The sequence below is a fragment of the Mesoplodon bidens genome, assembly GCF_964165515.1.
Source record: "Mesoplodon bidens genome assembly, chromosome: 2".
Taxonomy (NCBI): Eukaryota; Metazoa; Chordata; class Mammalia; order Artiodactyla; family Ziphiidae; genus Mesoplodon; species Mesoplodon bidens.
This window is the reverse complement of record NC_138177.1, coordinates 58,864,985-58,889,726: the sequence shown is the minus strand read 5'-3', so window position 1 is coordinate 58,889,726 and position 24,742 is coordinate 58,864,985. Positions and strand designations below refer to the sequence as shown.

Sequence of the window (24,742 nt, the reverse complement as noted above, 5' to 3'; positions counted from 1 at the left end):
GGGAGAAAATATTTGCAAATGCTGTGATTGAAAAGGGCTTAATTTCCAAAATATACAAACAGCTCCTACAGTTCAATTACAAAAAAACCCCAAACAACCCAATCAGAAAATGGGCAGAAGACCTACATAGACATTTCTCCAAAGAAGACATACAGATGGCTAATAGGCACATGAAAAGATGCTCATCATCATTAATTATTAGAGAAATGCAAATCAAAACAACAGTGAGACAGTGAGGTACCACCTCACACCACAGAATGGTCATCATTAAAAAGTCTACAAATAATAAATGCTGGGGAAGGTGTGGAGAAAAGGGAATCCTCTTACACTGTTGGTGGGAATATAAATTGGTGCAGCCACTATAGAAAACAGTATGGAGGGAGGTTCCTTAAAAAACTAAAAATAGAGTTGCCATATGATCCAACAATCCCACTCCTGGGCATATACCCAGACAAAATTGTAATTTGAAAAGATACATGCACCCCTATTTTCACAGCAGCACTATTTACAACAGCCAAGACATGGAAACAACCTAAATGTCCATTGACAAATGAATGGATAAAGAAGATGTGGTATACATATAAAAGCAATGAAACGATGCCATTTGCAGCAACATAGATGGACCTAGAGACTATCATACTAAGTGAAGTAAGTCAGAAAGAGAAAAACAAATACCATATGATATCACTTACATGTGGAATCTAAAATACAACACGAATGAACACATCTATGAAACAAAAACAGACTCACAAATATAGAGCACAGACTTGTTATTGCCAAAGGGGAGGAGAGGTTGGGGAGGGAAGGATTGGGAGTTTGGGATTAGTAGATGCAAACTATTATATATAGGATGGATAAACAACAAGGTCCTACTGTATAGCACAGGGAACTATACTCAATATACTGGGATAAACCATAAGGAAAAAGAATTTATATATATGTATAACTGAATTACTTTGCTGTACAGTAGAAATTAAACACAACATTGTAAATCAACTATACATCAATAAAATTTAAAAACAATAGCTACACATACAACTTCCATCAATTTTAACTCAAAAATATGAATAAAAAGACACAATCTTAAAAGATAATCTTCTAAATCAAATATATTCATCTTAATGGAAAATTCACTACATTGTTCTTTTTTTCCTTTTATTGTAAACCAGTGACAATAGACCTTGATTGGTCTACAGAACAATGATTGGGACCTACTGATTAAGTATCAAGTAAAAATAGAAGAAAGCAAACATAAAATTGTAATAAATTTTAAAGGAAATTTACTTTTTTATTAAAAACTACACAGAGGGACTTCCCTGGTGGTCCACTGGTTGGGATTCTGTGCTTCCACTGCAGGGGGCATGGGTTCAATCCCTGGTCAGGGAACTAAGATCTTGCATGCCATGCAGCATGGCAAAAAAAAAATTACTAGAGAGAATATAAACATCAGACACCTGGTGCCCTCACTTTATATATTGTAGACATCTTTCCAGGTCAGCACATATAGAGCAACATCATTCTTTATTAGGGTCATAAAGGTTTATCTTAGGTTTATCCAAATTTTCTGACCTTTTCTGGTTAATATCCCCATCCAAGGTGAAAAAGAAAAGGAAAGTAAACTATCAAATGTGACTTATTAGTTGCAGTGGTGAAAAAAAATTACACAATACTTGGCTGGAAGTCCTGAAACTTTCTAGTTCAGTAAACATTTACTAAACACCTACAACATGGTCAGTCCTGTGGAGTTCATCTCTGATAACAAAGGATACTCCCTGTACTCTGGACGACTCTTCCAGTTAGTCAAAAATCTCAGAATCCTTAAAAATTACCAAAAAACTAGAGATAAAGTTTCCCCCCAGTGAAGACAATTCAAAGAAACACTGAAGGTAGCACTGAAAAACTTGCAGTCTTCAACCATAATTGCAACTGCTCAAATTTAGTGGTGGAAAAGAAATCACTTTCAAAAAATGATTGTAACAGTTGGAGTGGCAGAAGTGCCCAGACTCCTTCAGATCCACACAAACTGTAACAGGTCACTTTTGGTCAAATTAACTTCATAGGCCTGAAAGCCCAAAACATACATTCACCTTTCAATAATGACTTCTCTGTTACTCTCCATCCCCGCCCCCTCCCTCCATCTTCTGTAAACAAAAAGGGTTATTATTGTCCATTGTGCTTAAGTGAATCAGACTAAGATCTGTGAGCCTTTCCTCTAGGAGATAAATTAGATATTGCAAAAAAGAAAACACATAATAGTATCCAAATTCCTGTGGGAAATCTCTGTCCAAAAACTATGCTTGCTTGTTTTTCTAGTGTTTCTATTTAAAAAATAAAGAGGACATTCCTCCTGCCTCAAATGAGGTCACAGAGTTATGACTGGATGTCAAAATGGTCACCAGTTTTGGCCCCAAGTGAAGTAAAAGGGAGTCAGAACAACGTGTCCCTTAGAAGCAACTACCTTGTTTTGCTAATAGGGCTTAGCAATGTGTTGTCTGTACCCAAGAAAGTAGGAGTCTGAAATCACCATGGATTTTTAGAATATTGTTATTAAAGAGTTTATCTTAGATAAAGAATAAAGAAGACAGTCTTTGTCCATTAGTGTCCTAATACTCTGGCTTAGTAGAAAGAATGAAAACTAGGACTATAACATAGAAGGAAATGTTCCCTGATTTGGCAATATTCTAAAGCCCATACTCTCACGTCTTGATAAACCTGGCATTGAATAAAAATGATCCCTTTCTGAAAAAAGGCATTATAAGTCTCATTCTTAATTGGCAATGAATTAATATAAGGTCCAAACTTACTTATCGGTAGGTTCACCTTTGGCTAGTTTTTCAGCACAAGCAACAGCTCCTTTGTGAAGCCAGCAGTATGTATCCACAGCTACTACCTGCCCTTTATACTTCCTCATGTGGATAGGTTCAGAAGCTTCTTTGATAAATTGCAGTAATCCTTGTATCCCCATAGTGCCAAGTTAACTACGTGATATGAAAAGAGAAAGGCAAAATTTAAAGCAAAATATATTTACCCAAAAGTGTTGGAAAAATAAAGAAAAAGAGCTTGGAAACTGATATAGCAACTATTATCATTCAGATATATGAGAATCATGCTCTTTAATATTTTAAGTGGGCTCCTCCTCCCTGTCAAACAATTTCCATAGTCTAGAATATTTACCCTAATCACTAATACTATCTCTAATGCCACTTCATAGTTCCTTAATGTTTATTCTTTCTAAAGTGCCTTCCCACTTGGAATCATAACATTTGCTCCAAGCCCTTAACACAGTATGAAGCAAGCAGAAGGTACTAAAAAGTATGAGTCTGTCTTCTCTCCAAAAAGGCATTGTTAAAATCTATAAAACTGTGTATGCTGATACCACATTGCCTCTACACAGGCATTATAAGAAATAACATGCAAAACAGTTTGTAGAACATTTTACCTGAAAAATAACATAATCAAACACAATAATAGAACTAAAGCTGTACTTTTCTAGGACTGAAATTTACTGCCATCAGAACGCTTTATTCCAAGCAATGAACGTTCTGTTTATAAGCAGTGGTGGGTGGCGTCCAGGGGCAACTCCACTGGACTCTCTGAAAGCTATCCCCAAATAATGTGAAACCGTGCCTGCTGTGCAAATAGTTTCAAGGAAAACGTTTTAGCTTCCCACCCTCTTCCGTCTAGGTTGCAGCTCCCAAGCCCTTTCTATATGGAAACCTGTCTGTAGCTGCCAGTCCTTTCCCAAGCAACTATTGCCCCTTCCCCCAACTCCCCTGATAAAAAAGTAAAAGCAGCAGACACTGAGCAGCTGCTCAGCATTTCCTAAAATAAATCTCTCCCATAAGGCATTACATTTGGGAGGAAAGGAAGAAAGTACAGGATCAGAAGTCAGACATACCCTGTTGAAACCCTGTATCAAAGCTGTGATACTCTAGTTCAGCAGTTCTCAAATTTCAATTCTTGGCACATTCTCAACTCCACTCCTAGGGACTATGATTCACTAGTCCTGGAGTGAGGTGGGAATTCTAAATTTTAAATATGGCAGGTAATTTGGATGCAGGAGGTCCTCTAGCCACAGTTTAGGAAAAACAATTAGTCTCCTACATCTCAGATGTTCCTGAAAAGAGTTTTCTTTCTCTGAGGAAAACTGACGTAGTATATACATTTCGTGAAACTTACATTTTTTTCTAAGTTAGGTAAATATTCTCGAATAAATGTTTCCTCTTCAGCACAATGAGAACGATGGGGGGCCTTAGGCACAAAGCATCCTCAGGAGCCCGCCCGCAGCACCAAGTAGTAGTGACAGCACAATGTCACCACCGCTCCATCCCGTCTCACAGGGATTGGCAGGGCGGCCCACAAGCCCTTTCCAGGAGACACGTTCCTTTGGTCTGCACAACGTTAAGAAAACAATGTACTTGTCAAACATTTGGAAGCTAGGAGGTTGCATGTAAAACTGACCTGATAGCTTCCGCAGGAAAACAAGAGGACCCTCCCTCCGTTCGCCGAACCGCAGCCCTAGCCAGGCCGAGCGCGCTCTCCCGGCCCATACACCGCCGCACTACAAATTCATTTCAGGGGTACCCCCCAGCCCCGCGCCGCCCTCAGGGCCACTGCAGGGTCCGGGAACGCGTGAGACCCTCCCGTTCAGCCCCAAAGACCCCGGATCCCGAGGGCAGGGGCGGGAACCAGCGGGGACCCACCGCGTGCCCTGCACAGCCCGCTCCGCTCGCTTCCCGGGTAGGTCGCCCGCCGTCCGTCCGAAGGCAGCCCGGTGAGGGCTCAGTAGCCTATCCCCACGGCCCCCACTCGCCTGGGCCGGAGCACGCTAGGCGGCTGCGGGGAACTCAAGGGGCAGGGGCGCATGGACGCAGCTGTGCACCAGCGGCCCAACCTTTCAATTTGCGCGGGATGACCCGCGACCCCGCCCAGAGGAAGTGACGTCACGCACTTGCGATGCCGGCTCCGCCTCCCACGGCCTCCCGCTTCCGGCCTGAGCCCGGATTTCGCCGCTTGGATTCGGCATGCTGCAGCTGCAAGCGCTTGGTTCCCGGGGCAGCCTTATGGAGGGGTGAGCGGAGCTGGCTCTGCTGGCCAACAGGGCACGGCGCCCGGGATGCGCATTGAGTTCCTCTCGCGGGCTGCTAGGAGTCAAGGATCTCTCCCGACTGCGGCCTCAGGTCCGAGCGCTGAAGCTCTGAGAGGTCCGCAGCGTGTTTGTGTTGAGGTTTCTAAACTTAAAAAGGGTCCCTGCTGGAATTGTCCCTAGTCCTTGTGTTGTGCTGCTTAACCCTGGCTCTTGACAGGCAGCTGCACGTGGGCTCCAGGGACACAGAAAGTGCAGTTTGAGATATTTATTCCCTGGACCCTTCCTGTAGACTTTGGGAAGGGGAGGGAGCGCTTACTGAATAATTTAACTGATAAGTGACAGAGAGTCTTCCCTTAACCGGGCTGGCCAGGCTTCTCTGCCCTCTTCTCAAGGCCTCAACCTTGGCATGTAAAGACTTGAACAAACACTAACATGGTTTTTTAACATCAAATCCACATCCGTCGAATGACCCCAGCCCCATTCGAAGTGCCTGCCTGAGAAAGCTCAAGGCTGCCAAAAGAATTTAGCATTTGTTCCGGTCAACATCCGAAGGTAGGATCTCTACCCCCACGTTTCTAGGAGGGGAGGAGCCTAACTGCCATAAATTCTGGTTAGCAATCCCAGGTGAGTCTCCAGTTCTCCTTCCCGATTCTTTTTTGTTTTTCACTCCCTGCCTCTACTGAGCCACCACTCACTTACACCCCCATTTCCTCTTGTAACTGCCCAGTAACTTATGTACAAATCCAGGGTGAGTTCATTTCATGCTTGACGCTTTTCCCTGTTGCAATATATTATTGACTAAAATCTGTCCTGACTACTTTACGTAGTGTCCAGCTTTGTTTACCTTTGGCCTGGGGAAACTATAACCAGTCATGAAAATGGGTCTATGGTGCACAGACTTTAAAGACGTTTTTGACTTTGGTGGCGGAAGCTTCAAGTCCTCATAATGCTCTAGACCTGGTTACTGTCTTCTTAGAAATATTGTGGTAAAAAGAAATTGGGAAGAACCTTAGGTCAGACCACAGAGTGTTCTCTGGGCCCAGAGATGGGCACGAATGATAATTCAGACTCAATTTAAGGAGTTAAAGGGGAAGAAGTGAGCACGTTTTAAAAAATGCTCCCTTTTTGACTGCCTACTCTGTATGTTTCTCTCAGGTTTCTTTTTAAAGTTTTTCATGATCAATCTAACATCTATCATGTCAACATATTACCTTATAAATTGTTGGAAAGGTGCCACTTGGTCAAGTGTGCTTAGTGGGAGCAAGGCTGCCTCCCTAGTTCTGGTCTGAAGAGCTGAGGCTAGGAGAGGAGGTCAGAAAAATTATCTTCCCTTGTGATTCTAACAGCTGAATAGCGGTAGACCTCACTCTGGACCAGCTTGGAGCTGACTGTAGTGGAAGGTGGGGGACAGTTCCAAACTGTAGGTTGAAGAGGAACTTAAGTGTGAGTGGGATGTGTTTGTCAGTAGTCAGTTTGGACTGACTACCTACTGTAAGTACTGCTTCAATATGTCTGATCCAAGCAAGAGTATGCCACACATAAGGGTCTTAGGAAGGAGCCCAGATATCAAAAGTGTTCCCACAGCATCATGAAACTAACATAGGTTACTGCCCTACAGACAACCCTTATCTTTATTACTAATTTGACTCCAAAGTTACCAGACTGGATTCTTGGCTGCAGTGTTTAAAAACTAAAAAAGAGAACACCAGTTAACAATGATTTCATAAACAGAATATTTTTACTCTTTGCGAAGATAAAACCTTTTGAATCCATTCATGCAGTTCCTTACTACACGCCTTTGGTGTGCCTGTCAGTACTAGGTGGTATGGGGAACGCAAAGAACTGGTTGCTGTCTTCAAGCAACGTAGGATCTAATTCTGTAGACAAAACGTATATTCATCAAAAAATTAAATCATAACTCATGATGATGTGTTATTAAATTCTGAAATGAGTGGTACACACCATAAATTATCAGCTTAAGATTCAGTCTTACCAGCTCTATGAACTCTTCCCTGACATGTGCCCAAACATCCTGTGATGACCTCTGCCCTGACCCTTCTCATACTATTTTATTTGACTTTGTCCCCCAGATTTACCAAGTAATAATACAGGCCCAGTTACAGATGAATTTCAGATAAACAACAGATACATTTTTAGTATAAGTATGTCTAGTGCAATATTTGAGACATATTCTAAAAAAAAATTACATGTTTATCTGAAATTCAAATGTACCTGGACAGCTGTATATGTACCACATCTTTATCCATTCACCCATCAGTAGACACTTATGTTGTTTTCATATTCTGACTCTTGTAAATAATGCAGTAATGAACATAGGGGTGTATATAATTTTCAAAGTAATGTTTTAAGGTTCTTTGAATAAATACCCAGAAGTGGAATTGCTGGGTCATATAGTAGTTCCAATTTTAAGTTTTTGAGGAATCTCCATACTGTTTTCGATAGTAGCCGCACCAATAGTGTACAAGGGTTCCTTCTTCTCCATATCCTCTCCAACATTTATTTCTTGTCTTTTCAATAATAACCATTCTAACAGATGTGAGGTGATATATCATTGTGGTTTTGATTTGCATTTCCATAATAATTAGTGAGGTTGGACATCTTTTCATCAATGGCTTGTTGGCCATTTTATGTCTTCTTTGGGAAAATGTCTATTCAGATCCTCTGCCCATTTTTGTATTGGGTTGTTTGGGTTTGTTTTTTGGTTTTTTTGATGTTGAGTTGCATGAGTTTTTTTGTTGTTGTTTTTTTTTTTTTTTTTTTGCGATACGCAGGCCTCTCACTGTTGTGGCCTCTCCCGTTGCTAGAGCACAGGCTCCGGACGTGCAGGCTCAGCGGCCATGGCTCACGGGCCCAGCCGCTCCGCGGCATGTGGGATCCTCCCGGACCGGGGCACGAACCCGTGTCCCCTGCATCGGCAGGCGGACTCTCAACCACTGCGCCACCAGGGAAGCCCGCATGAGTTTTTTATATATGTTGGATGTTAACACCTTAACAGCTACATGATTTGCAGATTTCTTCCCATACTGTAGGTTACCTTTTCGTTTTGATGCTTGTTTCTTTCATTGTGCAGACGCTTTTTAGTTTGATGTAGTCCCATTTGTTTATTTTTGCTTTTGTGTCACTTGCCTTTGAAGTCAGATCCAAAAAAACCCATGAAGATAGATGTCAATGAGGTTACTGCCTATGTTTTCTTCTGGAAATTTTATGGTTTCAGGTCTTACATTCTAGTCTTTAATCCATTTTGAGTTAATTTATGTATATGGTACAAGGTAGTGGTCTAGTTTCATTCTTTGCATGTGGCTGTCCAGTTTTCCCAGCACCATTTATTGAAGAGACTATCCTTTCTCCATTGTATGTTCTTTGTACCTTTGTTGTAAATTAATTGTCCATATATGTATGGGTTTATTTCTGAGCTCTCAGTTTTGTTCCATCGAGCTGTTTGTTTGTTTTTGTGCCAGTACCAATCTGTTTTGATATCTATAGCTTTGTAGTATAGTTTGAAATCAGGAAGTGTGATACCTCTAGCTTTGTTCTTCTATCTCAAGATTATTTTGCCTGATGGGAATCTATTGTGGTTCCATACAAATTTTAGAATTATTTGCTCTAGTTCTGTGAAATACGCCATTGGAATTTTGGTAGTTTGCATTGAGTCTATGCTGCTTTGGGACAGGGACATTTTAACAATATTCTTTCATCCATGAACATGGAATATCTTTCCATTTATTTGTGTTTTCTTTCATTTCTTTCATTAGTGCCTTATGGTTTCCAGTGTGTAGGTCTTTCACTTCCCTAGTTAAATTTATTCCTAGGTATTTTATTGTTTTTGATGTAATTATAAATGGGATTATTATTTTTTGTTTCTCTTTTTGATAGTATGTTATCAGTGTATAGAAATGTTACAGATCTGTATGTTGATTTTATAAACTGAAACTTAACTGAATTTATTTATTCTAACAGTTTTATGGTGGAGTATTTAGGATTTTCTATATGTAGTATCATGTCATCTGCAAAAAGGAGAGTTTTGCTTCTTCATTTATGATTTGGATGCCTTTTCTTTTTCTTGTCTAATTGTGATGAGGACTTCCAATACTATGTTGAATAAAAGTGGCAAGAGTGGGCATCCTTGTCTTGTTCCTCATCTTAGAGGGAACGCTTTCAGCTTGTTACAGCTGAGTGTGATGTTAGCTGTGGGTTTGTCACTTATGGCCTTTATTATGTTGAGGTACATTCCCTCTATACCCCCTTTGTTGAGAGTTTTTATCATAAGTGGATGTTGAGTTTTATCAAATTTTTTTGCATCTATTGAAATGATCATATGGTTTTTATCCTTGATTTTGTTAATGTGGTAATCATTGATAGGTATGTACTTATTGCCATTCATTGTTTTCTGGTTGTTTTTGTAGTTTCTCCCTGTTCCTTTCTACTCTTTCTGTCTTTTCTTGTTTTTTGATGGTTTTCTTTGGTGTTATGTTTAGATATGTTTAGTTTTCTTTCTCATTTTCTTTTGTATAATTACTATAAGTCTTTTCTGTTACTGTGAGTTTCACCTATAACATCTTATGTAAGTAGTAGCCTGTTTTAAGTTGGTAGCAACTTAAATTTGAAGATATTCCAAAGCTTTATCTTTTGCCACCCTCCCCTGCATGTTTTGTGTTTTCAGTGACACATTTTACATCTTTTTATTTTATGCATTCCTGAACTATTTATTGTAATTTAGTTAATTTTCCTACTCTTGTCTTTTAACACTCATACTTGCTTTACAAGTGATTGATCCACTATTTTTATTAATACCTGCCTTTTCCAGTGAGATTTTTACTTCCACATGTTTTCTTATTATTATTTAGTGCCATTTCTTTTCAGCTTAAGGAAGTTCCTGTATCATTTCTTGTAGGGCCAGTTAAGTGAGGATGAACTCCTTTAGCTTTCACTTATCTGGGAAACTCCTGGTCTCTCTTTCAATTCTGAATGATAACTTGCTGGATAGGGAATTCTTGGTTGGAAGTTTTTTCCCCTTCAGCAGTTTGACTTCATCATGCTTCTCCCTTCCAGCCTGTAAAGTTTCTACTGAAAATCTGCTGATAGCCCTATGGGGTTTCCCTTTTATGCAACAAGTTGTTTTTCTCTTACTGCTTTTAGGATTCTCTCTTTGTCTTTAACTTTTACCATTTTAATTATAATGTGTCTTGGTGTAGTCTTTTTGGGTTTATATTTCCTGTACTTGGATGTCTGTTTTCTTCCCCAAATTAGGGAAGTTTTCAGTTACTATTTCTTCAATTAATTTTTCTGGCCCTTTCTCTTTCTCTTCTTCTAGAACCCTATAATGTAAATGTCATTCTGCTTGATGTTATCCCAAAGGTCCCTTAAAATGTCCTCATTTTTAAAAAGTTCTTTTTACATTTTGCTGTTCTGTCTGGGTGAGTTCCATTGCTTTGTCTTTCAGTTCTCTGATTTATTCTTCTACTTCATCCAGTCTGCTGTTGAACCCCTCTAGTGTATTTTTCAATTCATTTATAATTTCTGTTTGGTTCTTTCTTATATTTTCTGTCTCTTTGTTGAAGTTCTCATTGTGTTCATTCATTCTTCTCCTGAGTTCAGTAAGCATCTTCATGACCATTGCTTTTAACTCTTTATTAAGTAAATTGTTTATCTTCACTTCTTTTAGTTCTTTTTCTGAGATTTTGTCTTGTTCTTTCTATTGGAACATATTCCTCTGTCTCATTTTGTCTAATTTGCTGTGTTTGTTTCAATGCATTAGGTCAAATATCCATCTCTTCCAGTCTTCAAGTAGTGGATTTATTTAGGAGATGTCCTGTTGTGGCAGGGCCATAGCTGCTGCTGTGTGCACTGGTGGGTGGGGCGGCCCTTGGCCAGGATGCAGGGTGCCTGGCTGTGGCTGTTGGGCAGCTCTGTTTTTTAAAATATTCTATCTTGCTGAAAGATCACGTACCCTGATATTTAATTTGGAAAATATTGCCTCCATTGTTATGAAGCAGTGTATTCTAAGATGTGGAATTGGGGAGGTGATTTAGGGCCTTAGAACTCAGTGATGTGATCACTTGCAGCCTCTCTGGGATGCCCTCCTAACTTTACCTTGTTTCAGGCAAGGTTGCTACAGCCACAGCTGAGCAGCATCTCCCCAATGCCCATACTTATGCACATGTCAGCACTTTACAAGAAGAGATGTGGGGATGGTTCTTTTCAGTCAGCAAGGGAGGGCTTTTTTTCAGAGCCCAACTTCCCTCCAAGCCAGGGAGACACAGAACTGGGAATGACCTCAAGTTCTGGGCAGGTCAGCATCCTTTTGTCCTAGAGTTGTGAGGACTGTGTTTTCATTTTTTTCTCTGTTGAACTCAATATAAATGTTTGAAATGGGGTTCTTAAACTATAAGAGATAGTTATGGAAAAGTGAGCAGAGGTGGTGCTGGTTATATAGACATAGAACAGAATGCTTTTTTTGTCTGAGTGATTATTAACAGCTCTAGTTTTCTGACTGAGGAACTTATTTTTTAGCTCAATTAGATTAATTTATTTACACTTAATTGTTTTTACATTTTTAGATTATTTTAACTGAATGGCTTTTTCATTGTATTTTTACAGTTTTATTATGTCAAGTGATTCTTATAATGTTAATATGAAATTTGCTTTTTAAATAAATTTACATTAAATATGAGTCAATGTAAAGAAAACCTAAGTAAATAATAGGACAGGTGTTTCTTATTTATGGCAAATATGGGAGTTTCCAAAACAGTCATTTCTCTCTTCTTCAAAATTACCCTTTGGCTATTGTCCCATTTCTCAGCTCCCATTGTAAAATTTCTTGAAAGAATTGTGTGTACTTGCTATATCATATTTTTCCATTCATTTCTGTATATTTTTCTTTTTTAATTTTTTTGTATAACATATGTACAGAAAGGTTCGCAAATGCTAAGCAAATTACCACAAAATGAACATACGTATTACCTCCACTCAACCCTCCCAAAAGACCCTTTGTATCCCCTTTCCAATAACAAATATCTCTGTTCTCCTTAAAGGCAACTGTAATCTTTCTTCTAACTGTATGAACTAATTTTGCCTTTTTAATAAAGTTTATGTAAGTGAAATCATGCAGTTTTTCTTCTTTAGCTTTGGCCTTTTTTTGCCTAATACTGTGTTTGAGATTCATCCATATTATTGAAAGAACCTATAGTCTTTTTTCTTTTCTGTTTCTATGTGCAATTCCATTATATAAATGTAATTTATCCATTCTACTACTAACAGATATCTGAGTTGTCTCCAGGTTTGGGCTATTATTAGTAATGCTTCTATGGACATTCTTGTGGCTTCAATTTCTGCTGTTCTTGCTGCTGCTTATTCTACTTAGCCACACTAGTTTCCTTGTCATTCCTTGAACATGCCAGATACACACCCACCTGTAGGCCTTTGCATGTGCTGTTCCTTCTTCCTAGAATGTTCTTCCACTAGATATCCACGTGACCTGCTCCACTTCTCTCAGGTCTTTGCTGAAAAGGTTCCCTCTCAGTGAGGCATTCTCTAACCATTATATTGTAATTCCTCTGCCTACCCTGGGTCACCCAATTTTCCTTTCTCTGACTTTTTTTTTCTCCATGTTACCTTCCATAATTTGGAATATTACGTATTTTAGTAATCTATTTGTTCACTGACCCTCTCCCTTCCCACTATAATGAGAGCTCTACAAGGGCAGCGAGTTTTGTCTGTGTAAGCAGCTCTTTGCAGGAAATCACCCTCAGCAGGAGACCTCTTTTTTCTTGCCACTTTAGCAAAGCTATATTGTAACTAATCTTAAGCCAGGCACCCCCATGCTCTACTCATGTCCAGCCTAAGCACACCTTTCAGATCTTTTGATCACACAATATGTTGCTTAACCTGTTGGTTTTTTCCATAGATCAAAGAAGTAAAAATGAAGAATAAATAACAGATGACCAGATCACTCCCCTACCTTCCCCTTCAGTAATCTTGCAAACAAACTGTGTGTATGAGGTAGCATTTATAGAAAGATCACTAGTCAACAAGCTTCCACACAGTAGGAAATGGCTACAAGTATGACTCCCTATGTCTGTCTATTAACTGAGATTACTTCCCTTTTTCCCTTTAAAAACTTTCATGGCCAAGCAGAATCTTCAGAGTTGGTTTTGGGGGACATGAGTCTGCCTCCTCCCCATATTGCCAGCTTTTCTGATTAAAAACAACTTTCCATTCTACCAACACTTGCCTCTTGGACATTGATTTTCGAGCAGCAAGCAGCCAAACCTGAGTTTGGTAACATCTGTATTGTATAACACTACCTGGCACAGAGTAGATTCTCAGTAAATTCTGGTTGAATGAATGAATATTGAAATTATCTACCAGGGACTTCCCTGGTGGCACAGTGGGTTAGGACTCCCCACTCCCAGTGCAGGGGGCCCAGGTTCGATCGCTGGTTAGGGAACTAGATCCAACATGCATGCCACAACTAAGAGTTCACATGCCACAACTAAGGAGCCCATGTGCCACATCTCAGGAGCCCGTGAGCCACAACTAGTGAGCCCGCCCAGCACAACCAAATAAATAAATAAATAAATAAATATTTTTAAAAAATAAATTATCTACTAGCCTGTATCTGAAAGTAGTCACTGATATTTTTAGAACTTTGAGTAATAAAGCTATTTGCAGTTACTTGACTGTCAAAGAATCAAAAGGTTGTCAACATGAGTTTTATTTGAATAATCTAGGACATCAGATGCAAAAAGAATAGATGTAGGTTTTTATTCCCTACTATGAAGGAAAAACGATTTTTAAACAGCCTTTTTTTTTCCTTTGCAAAAACCTATGTAGTGCATTTACACAAAATGACACCTCTAAAAAATAATATAGTTGGTCCCAAAATACACATTTTAGAGAAACTGGCATAGGTATTTGGCAGAGCTCTCTTTTAAGGGATTGAAATATTAAAATAAACAGGAAATCTCTATCTTAATCTGTATAAATTATAAGTTTTACTCTAAGAGTCCTGAATTATAACACTTAGCAAACACTGAGTATGTTTCAGGTTTGTTGTATATTTTACCTGCTTGACTTGTTTAACACTCATAACAATACTATGAGGTTGGCAAATTTATTATCCCCATTTTACAGATGAGACAAGTGAACTACAAAGTGATCTGATCTCAAGGTAGTTTATAGACTATGTGCTTTTAATCATTACCTTTCAGTGGCTACTATATGTACTTATCCATAGAGAAATAGATATCAGGTTAACATTTTCAAAGTTATCAATTTACTGATCCCCTTCAGAATTATTTTAGTTTCATTTTTGAGATGATTTGCGAAGAAGAAAGGAAAGGAACTTTTATTTAGAATGTACTGTGTTTTGGGACTCCCCTGGTGGCACAGTGGTTAAGAATCTGCCTCCCAATGCAGGGGACATAGGTTCGAGCCCTAGTCCAGGAAGATCCTAAGCCTGTGCACCGAAACTACTGAACCCGTGATCCACAGCTACTGAAGCCCACATGTCTAGAGCCCATGCTCTGCAACATGAGAAGCCACTGCAATGAGAAGCCCTCGCACCGCAACAAAGAGTAGCCCCTGCTCACCACAGAGAAAGCCTGTGTGCAGCAATGAAGACCCAATGCAGCCATAAATAAATAAATTAAATAATTTTTTTAAAAGTTCTGTGTTTTGCATGTTGTACCTTATTTAATCCTGAGAATAGCTCTGAAAGGTAACTATTATTGTCCCATTTACAAAAGAGAAAACTGAAGCACAGAGAAGTAAATAAGCTTATCATAAATACTATATGATGTGATCAAATGTGATTCAAATCTAGGTCTGCCTCACTCCAAAAGTGTATATTCTTCACAATGACACATAGCTACATGAACTGGCATTACCCAGTGAACAGTGGAAATGAAGGAGAGGAGGTGCAGTACATAGTTTCAGCTGGGAGCAGGCTATAATGGGGCTGTGGAATCAGGAAGACTGTAGACACAATTGCAACTGGAAATTTCTGGATCCACAGATCTTTTTTTCTGACCTTGGCCCTCAGAGCTATTATACATTCCCAGGTGAGTGCTAAGTAGGTGCATGGGACAGGGCCTCTGATCACAACCAGGCTAACTCTTCCTTCTTATATGAGATCTTTAATAAATCATACATCTTGGGACCCAGTGGCTGAGACTGAGGAAGCTCTTCCTGCTATTGGAGCAGCAATCAAATCTCTTAATGATTCTCAGTGTTACCGTAACTTTTTCATGGCCCAGGATTATTCACTTGTCTCAACACTTCAACTTTTTGGTTTGGGGAAAAAAAATACAAAAAGCAAAAATGTCAGAGAAAGCCATCCACTTCCCTGGTGAGCTTGGGATCAGTCATACCATAGGCATGAAATGGTTATTGCTTTTTTGACTTTAGTGGGAAGGTGTGACTTGTAACAGGATATCAAAATAATAGTTCCAAGGTAAGCTGATGGAGGATGTTTATTCACCAGATACCTAGACGGGATCCTTCTATTGAAAAACTCAGTAAAATGTAACCTGGAGCAGTGAAACAGACATCAATACATCAAAGAAATGAGAAAAACAGTAACATATTGCTTAATGAGGTGACATTCAAGATGGAAAGGCTCAGCTTGAACAAAGGAGTCACACTGATTATAAGGCAAAGAGTGGTCCTTGTGTGGTGAGAGTCAAATTCTACATGAAGCAGCTGCTCTCAGAATGAAAGAGTAATGAATTTTTGTCTACTTATTGAGCACTTAGCCAGCTGTTCTATTTTCAGAACCAAAAGAGAAATAAATGCTTTAATTTCAGCATTTAAAATCTAAATGTTTTTACCAGACATCTGTGGCCAATTTTTCCATTGTCCTTTTATGTGTGTGTGTGTGTGTGTGTGTGTGTGTGTGTGTAGATGTCTTCTGTTATTCCTTATATACTACCTTACTTGGTAAAGAGTTTAAACTCTGGACATATATTACTTGGATTAAAATCTAGACTACACAGTATTAGCTGTTCGTTAGCTGACTTTGGAAAAATGTCTTAGTTTCTTTATTTTTCAATTTTCAACACTGAAAACTGGGACAAATAATACATCTAACCAAACTGCTTAATGGAATTGTGAAGATTAAATGAGGTAATGTAAAGCAAATACAGTGTCTTAATATTGGTTAAGTGAAAAAAAGCCCACAATACTTAATTGTATAGAGTGATCTATAGTTTGCCAAGAGGTTTCACACGTTTCTCATTTGGTCTGTTTTTTTTTGGCTGCACCATGCAGCTTTTGGGATCTTAGTTCCCTGACCAGGGATTGAATCCTTGCTCCCTGCAGTGGAAGCATGGAGTCCTAACCACTGGACAGCCAGGGAGTTTCCCTCATTAGGTCTTCAGTTATCTGGTGTGGGACTTCCCTGGTGGTCTAGCAGTTAAGACTCTGCGCTTCCACTGCAGGGGGCACAGGTTCAATCCCTGGTCAGGGAACTAAGATCCCATGTGCCACGTGGCACAGCCAAAAAAAAATAAAAACAAGTGAATAAATAATTATTCAGAAATAACTGAATTGGTTAAATAAAAATTGTGCCTATGCATATTATTACCCATTTCTGGAAACTTACTGGGACTTAGAATATTTGGTTACCTAAGGGAAGGAAATTGAAATTTACTGAGCAGAAGTCTTTTGGTTGTAAATGACAGAAACTCAACTCACATTAGCTCTTATAATGAAGTTATCCCCTCTGTTATGGGTTGAATTTGGTCTCCCCCCAACCCCCCCAAAATGATATGTTGAAGCTCTAACTCCCAGTACTTCAGAATGTGACCTTATTTGAAGATAAGATTATTATAGAAGTAATTACTTTAAAATGAGATCATTAGGGTATGCCGTAATCTAATGTGACTATTGTCCTTATGAAAAGGGGAATTTGGACACATGAACAGAGGGAAAACAATGTGAAAAGACACAGGGAGGAAATGGCCATCTACAAGGCAAGCAGAGAGATCTGGAACAGGTTCTTCTCTCATAGTCCTCAGAAGGAACCAATGTGCTGACACCTTGATTTTGGATTTCTGTCCTCCAGAACTGTGAAACAATTTTTTTATTGTTTAAGCCACTTGATTTGTGGTACTTTGTTACAGCAGCCTTACCAAAATAAGCACCTTCTTGTACCTGAATAGTTCAGCAGTAGCTTAAGGATTTAGATATGGGTGGATCTAAGGAATATAATGGTATCATTAAGATTTTATATAATTCTTCATCTCTTTTTCCTCTGTACTGCTTTTACTATATTTCATCAATTCTACAGTGCACATTTTTCCTCTCATTTTCACATCTCTGAAGTCAGCATGCAACTTACATTTTCTTCTTACATTTCTTCATTCTTAGTGGAACATAAAAAAATGGTCTGTCATAATTAATAGCATTTTAGGAAATCTTAGAGTGTTTATGGGCAGGCTGTGCATGTGGGCAGTCTTGGCAGCTCAGAGCTTGATATCTTAAGTCACTTAGCAACCCCCATGGAACAAGGGAGCCTTTTCCCAATTGTCAGCAAATGACCCAGAACAAATGTTCATTGGCTCTAATTGATCTGGCTTTGGTTATACTCAAGCTTAAAAATCAGAATTGGGGAGGAAGGCGCAAGTAGACTCATCACCATTGAAATCTCATGACCCAAGAGTAGTAAAGTTGTGATTTCCCAAAGGTGTTTGTTCACAACCTTGGGAGTTCCCCAGGTGAAATTCAAAACTGACCCCCGTACATGGAGGGCAAGAAAAGACCAAAGAGGCAGACCACTCCAGATTGGTAGGAGGCAGGTTTAATAAACAAGAGGATTTACATAACAGGCTTGTCTTGGGTGGCCTCCACTTCTGCCTGCCAGAATATTAGTCTACTGAGAGGCCTTAACAGGGTTCAGTAACATATGCAGTACAGATGGTCTCAGCAGCACATGACTGTCTCCAGGCTGTGTCCTTGAAACAGCAGTTAGTAACTGACAGTAGTAGGCTGAACATACATTCCAGGGACGGGTGGGGGTAAGGAGCCTTAGATTGCCAGGGTCCAGCTCTCAGGTCAACCAGCAGTCATATTCTCTTGATGACCTCCTCCAATAAAAAATAAGTGTTGTTACCAAGAGGGGGGCTGAATGCTCTAGAAGGCCTGCATTACCACAAAGTACCTGCCTGTGCCAAGCACTGTCACATTACATGTCCTTAATCACACTACCCATTTCACTAATCAGGAAACGGAGGCCCAGAGAATGATAGACCTACTGGCAGTGCTGAATGTTACCAAATAGTTATAAAGTGCTTACAGTGTATACGACATTCTAAGGGTTACAAATACAGGGATGAATACTGTCCTTGAGCCTAAGATACTTAAGAGACCAGCTTGCCCTGAAATAAAAGTGAACCACAACAGAAATAGGAACATTGTACTATGAAATAATTAAATTTGCCTTGGCAAAAAGGAGGGATCCAATAGGGGATAGAAGCTGAGAAAGGTTCTTTGCACACTCTTTTAAAAAACCTTTCTTAAACTTGTGACAAATCACATCAGAGCACCAGGAAGCAAAGATATTAAATATTGCAAAGAACCTGGTACATGGGAAGTATGAAATATTTATGGAATGAGTGATTGAAAGAGTGATGTGGGTATCACTTGAAAAAGCTAAATGTCATTAGGACTTGGTGGTGTTTTACAGGCTCTGAGTCTTTATCTCCATGTGCATTTTCAGAGTCGGTCATTGTATCCAGGAGTTCCATCTTGCTCATTTCCATCTGATTTCAAGGGGACTTATAGCTCTGAAGTTTGCACTGTCTTCTCCGCTGAATTTTGAATAACTTCCTTCTGTTCTTTTTGGCTGTTTCATTATGAATCATCTCATATTAATAGAAACTTGTTTTCCAAAATCTGTTGCATTTAGTTTTCAAAAAAATTTTACCAGGTCATAATTATAGTTCACTACTGCTCTGCTTGATTAGTTTTCAGAAATAAAATAGGTAATGACTTTAGAAAACATAGAGACTTTTGTAAAAGTTTGGGTCTCAGTTTGTAATAAGATGATATATATTTTCATTTCTAGTCTACTGATTTGTGATGATCACATTTTACAATGGCAAAGTAGCTAGCTTGTTTCCACATCGCTGCCCTCCAAGCATCCTTGCTCTTCCCTCCCCTACTTTCTGGAATCACTCTTTTCCATCTCTGAGGTGCTCACTACCCAGTTGTACTTTCATGATATTCAGTGTCATTGATAGGACCCTTGCCCATTATCATGGCTGATAGTCTCAATTACCTTTCCAAAATTAAAATTTGAGTTCATTGACTCTCAGAGTTATTTAGGAGTTGGATTCCTTTTCTATACAAACCACCTCCAGCTGGTCTCTAGGCTGACCTATTTCTGCTCACTGGAGACAAGATCATCAGCTACTGAGGCTTGTCTCAAGAAGTGTCTCAGTCATGGTGAACCTACCATATTCCATTGTGTGTCTGCCTCCATTAGGCATGGACTTAGGTTTTCTGCATCAAAATTCCTGGAAGGCAGTGTAAAATTTGTAAATATTTTTGGCAAAAGCATACCTGGGTTTGTATAAGCCAGATATAATTACCCTAATCTCAAGCCATTTTATCTTTATAAACCTATCTTCAGTAGCTCTTCAAATGATATAATTACTTTTCTGACATTTTGGATTTACAGGTTTATCTGGAACTGATACTAGTGAAACGCTGCTGTATAGCTTCCTAGAAATTATCAGAACCACCGAGAGATCCCTTTTGGGTAGAAACTAGTGATATAAAGCACCTTATGGGGCTTCCCTGGTGGCGCAGTGGTTGAGAGTCTGCCTGCCGATGCAGGGGACGCGGGTTCGTGCCCCGGTCCGGGAAGATCCCACATGCCGCGGAGCGGCTGGGCCCGTGAGCCATGGCCGCTGAGCCTGCGCGTCCGGAGCCTGTGCTCCGCAACGGGAGAGGCCACAACAGTGAGAGGCCCATGTACCGCCAAAAAAAAAAAAAACACCTTATGTTTGAAAAGGGCACTCGCTCTATTCATCAAAAATTCTCGGACTGAGTGAGAGTTTGATGTTGAATGTGCATGGAACACAGATCATCTATTGCTTCTGTCTTACTCTGCACATCAGAGCTCCTCTAAGGATCTGAATGTAGCAGTCAGAATCCTGGTGGACCACAAGCCCACCTTTCCTTTCACTGTTTCTTTGTAAAGGTCTGGATCCTTAAGATCAGCAAGCATAAGATTGCTCCTGGCAATTTCTCTGTCATCCTTAGGTGGCATTTCTTAGACCAGATGGCATGTCCTTCCTCAGATTACCTGTTCATCACAAGTCAAGATGCCCTCATGCCTCCTAAATCAATGCATATTTTCTAACTATATTGGAAATATATATTTTTGTAGTAACCTTAGGAAAATACAGAAATGTGTAGCAAAGAAAAATCCTCAGTAATACTGTAGTACTACTATTTAGAGATAACTGCTGTTAACATCTGATGTATTTTCTGGCACTGTATATAAGTGTATTCTATAATTTTATATGTTTCTCAGATACCATTATTTCATGAGCATGTTCCTGTACAGTAAAAATTCTTTGAACACATCATATTATATATTCCTTCATTATGAATGTATCAATGATTTACCTCTTTACCTATTGCTGGATGCTTAGATGTTATCTTTTATTGTAAATGGTGGACATATTTATAACTTTATTCTCTTATCCAGTGATCTACTTAAGATAAATTCCTTGAAGAGGAATTGCAGAATTAAACGGTTTGATTATCCTTATCTTTAATGTTCTTCATATATACTGCTAGGTTGCCCTTCAGGAAAGCATTAACAATTTAAACTACCAGCTCTTTATGAATACCTCTTTCAATATTCCCCCAATAACGTAGAATACTTTTCATTAAAATTTTTTGACTATATGACAGATGAAAGATGTTATCACACTTTTACATTTTATTTCTTTGGGTACTAAGAAGTTGAACATTGTTTCTCATATTTTTTTTCCTTATTTGCGTTTATTTTGTATGTTCACTCTTTATGTCCTTTGCCTATTTTTTCTATAAGGTTGTTAAAGTTTTCTTTTTTGATATTGGACCTAAGCTGAAAAGAGTTGAGCTAATGCTACTTCTCTTTTCATGTACATTACCAGCCTTACTCCCTTTTATCTTGACTCACTGATTCCCATTTTACTCCCCCTCCCTCCTACTAGGAAACACATAGGCAAGTTTCCTAGTATATTCAATGAATATCCTTTCATTTATGTAAGCTGTTATAAAATGTGTACTATTGTAAGCCTGTATTTTCATAAATCAAATGGTATTACATATTACATTTAATTCTGTTGCTTAGTTTTACTTGGTACAATTTTAAAAATCCATCTGTATTGCTCTGTGTATATCTTGTACTTTATTTCTTATTGCTGCAAACTATTCCATGGTGGGTGCTTTCACCATATTTTGCCCAGGTGCTTCTCCAATGAGGGTCACTCTGATGTCTCCCAGATTTCATCTCCACTGTGCCACTGTAAACAATGCCACAATAAACCTACCTCTACATACTATACTGCTTTCAAGCTTGTGAGAATTTGGGGGGAATATATAGAGAGATATAGACACACACACACATACACAAACATACACAACACACACACACACAGGAGTAGAATTGCTAGGTCATAGCAAGTTTGACTAACCTGCCAATTGCTTTTCAGATGGTTCTTCCAGTATGAATTCCCACCAGCAGTGCATGAGAGTTCTGAAATCCCTACATTCTTTCTACACTTACGGTCCACTCTAACAAGTAAGAGTGATAAATTATTGTTTTAATTTGTATTTCTCTGACTGCTACTGAATTTGAACATTGCTTTTTAGGTTTTCTCTTGTGTATATTGATAGCCTTCACCCATTTTTCTATGTGTTTCCTGTTTTTTTCTGATAGATTTCCAAATCTCTTGTACATTTTGCTCTATTTGTAGGCCATGTTTGAAGTTTTCTCCAGTTTATTTTACTTTTAATTTTGTTTATGATGTTTTATACATTTCTAAGTTTTAAATTTATTAGGTAGTTAATGCTAATATGTTTATATGATTTCATCCAGTGAATTTATTTATGATATTTGGCAAAATAGTTTTTTTTCTTTGTTTTCTTCTGTACTTTCAATCTATCTACTTTGTTGCTTTCCTAAAATAGTTCTCTGTAGAATGTCAGTTATTCTAAAAGTGTGTTGTCACTTTTGATCCACTAGAGGCCAACACTTACTTGAAAGAAATTGATGTCCCTTCCTAAAATTCATATTCTTTCCTCTCTGAAAGGAAGGAAACTGGCAGAAAATAAGTAATTTCATTTAAATTAAATGACTGGAAATTATATAGAAGAGTCTGGACAAAAGGAAAGGACGATTTTTAAAGACAATTGTAATAAAAGGATTCAGGGCTTCGCTGGTGGAGCAGTGGTTAAGAATCCACCTGCCAATGCAGGCGACACAGGTTTGAGCCCTGGTCCAGGAAGATCCCACATGCCACGGAGCAACTAAGCCCGTGTACCACAACGACTGAGCCTGCACTCTAGAGCCCATGAGCCACAACTACTGAAGCCCACATGCCTAAATCCCATGCTCTGCAATGAGAGAAGCCACTCCCTTCTGGCTTGTAGAGTTTCTGCTGAAAGATCAGCTGTTAACCTGATGGGGATTCCCTTGTGTGTTATTTGTTGTTTTTCCCTTGCTGCTTTTAATATGTTTTCTTTGTGTTTAATTTTTGACAGTTTGATTAATATGTGTCTTGGCTTATTTCTCCTTGGATTTTTTCTGTATGGGATTCTCTGTGCCTCCTGGAGTTGATTAACTATTTCCTTTCCCATATTAGGGAAGTTTTCAACTATAATCTCTTCAAATATTTTATCAGTCCCTTTCTTTTTCTCTCCTTCTTCTGGAACCCCTATAATTCGAATGTTGGTGCGTTTAATGTTGTCCCAGAGGTCTCTGAGACTGTCCTCAGTTCTTTTCATTCTTTTTTCTTTATTCTGCTCCACAGCAGTTATTTCCACTATTTTATCTTCCAGGTCACTTATCCGTTCTTCTTCCTCAGTTATTCTGCTATTGATCCCATCTAGAGTATTCTTCATTTCATTTATTGTGTTGCTCATCATTGCTTGGTTCATCTTTAGTTCTTCTAGGTCCTTGTTACATGTTTCTTGCATTTTGTCTATTCTATTTCCAAGATTTTGGACCATCTTTGCTATCATTATTCTGAATTCTTTTTCAGGTAGACTGCCTATTTCCTCTTCATTTGTTAGGTCTGGTGGATTTTTATCTTGCTCCTTCACCTGCTGTGTGTTTTTCTGTCTTCTCATTTTGCTTATCTTACTGTGTTTGGGGTCTCCTTTTTGCAGGCTTCAGGTTCGTAGTTCCCGTTGGTTTTGGTGTCTGTCCCCAGTGGCTAAGGTTGGTTAAGTGGGTTGTGTAGGCTTCCTGTTGGAGGGGACTGGTGCCTGTGTTCTGGTGGATGAGGCTGGATTTTGTCTTTCTTGTGGGCAGGTCCACGTCTGGTGGTGTGTTTGGGGGTGTCTGTGGCCTTATTATGATTTTAAGCAGCCTCTCTGCTAATGGGTGGGGTTGTGTTCCTGTCTTGCTAGTTGTTTGGCATAGGGTGTCCAGCACTGTGGCTTGCTGGTCGTTGAGTGAAGCTGGTGCTGGTGTTGAGATGGAGATCTCTGGGAGATTTTCGCCATTTGATATTATGTGGAGTTGGGAGGTCTCTTGTGGACCAGTGTCCTGAAGTTGGCTCTCCCACCTCAGAGGCACAGCACTGACTCCTGGCTGCAGTACCAAGAGCCTTTCATCCACCCGGCTCAGAATAAAAGGGAGAAAAAGTAGAAAGAAAGAATTAGTAGAAGTAGAAAGAAAGAAAGAAAGGAGGGAGGGAGGGAGGGAGGCAGGAGGGAAGGTAGGAAAAAAAGAAAGAAGGTAAAGTAAAATAGAATAAAGTATGATAAAATATAATAGAGTTATTAAAATAAAAAAAATTATTTAAAAAAAAATGGACGGATAGAGCCCTGGGACAAATGGTGGAAGCAATGCTATAGAGACAAAATCTCACACAGAAGCATATGCATACACATTCACAAAAAGTGGAAACGGGGAAGAAATCATAAATCTTGCTCTCAAAGTCCACCTCCTCAATTTGGGATGATTCGTTGTAAAAAGAGGAAAAGGGGAAAAAATCATAGATCTTGTTCTCAAAGTCCACCTCCTCAATTTGGGATGATTCGTTGTCTATTCATGTATTCCACAGATGCAGGGTACATCAAGTTGATTGTGGAGCTTTAATCCGCTGCTTCTGAGACTGCTGGGAGAGATTTCCCTTTCTCTTCTTTATTTTCACAGCTCCCGGGTCTCAGCTTTGGATTTGGCCCCGCCTCTGCGTGTAGGTCGCCGGAGGATGTCTGTTCTTCGCTCAGACAGGACGGGGTTAAAGCAGCAGCTGCTTCGGGGACTCTGGCTCACTCAGGCTGGGGGGAGGGAGGGGTACGGAGTGCGGGGTGAGCCTGCGGCGGCAGAGGCCGGCGTGACGTTGCACCAGCCCGAGGCGCTCCGTGCGCTCTCCCGGGGAAGCTGTCCCTGGATCCCGGGAC

General features: G+C 39.4%; 2 protein-coding genes across 4 annotated transcripts in view; both read right to left on the bottom strand.

Annotated features, from left to right (window-relative positions):
- The window catches only part of EXO1 (exonuclease 1), a 43,812-nt gene extending 38,922 nt beyond the window's left edge, over window positions 1-4,890 (bottom strand). For all 3 annotated transcript variants that reach the window (XM_081216385.1, XM_081216383.1, XM_081216384.1), the window contains exons 1-3: window positions 4,704-4,890; window positions 4,180-4,391; window positions 2,805-2,978 (exon numbers count right to left, since the gene is read on the bottom strand). In XM_081216385.1, coding sequence (XP_081072511.1) covers window positions 2,805-2,965 — 161 coding nt within the window. In that variant the 5' untranslated portion in view covers window positions 2,966-2,978; window positions 4,180-4,391; window positions 4,704-4,890. The remainder of the gene's footprint in view (window positions 1-2,804; window positions 2,979-4,179; window positions 4,392-4,703) is intronic.
- Window positions 4,891-6,877: 1,987 nt separating this feature from the next.
- The window catches only part of WDR64 (WD repeat domain 64), a gene marked incomplete at both ends in the record, with an annotated part of 83,013 nt that continues 65,148 nt past the window's right edge, over window positions 6,878-24,742 (bottom strand). The window contains 1 exon segment of the mRNA XM_081257762.1: window positions 6,878-6,966. Within this exon segment, the coding sequence (XP_081113888.1) occupies window positions 6,878-6,966 (89 nt within the window).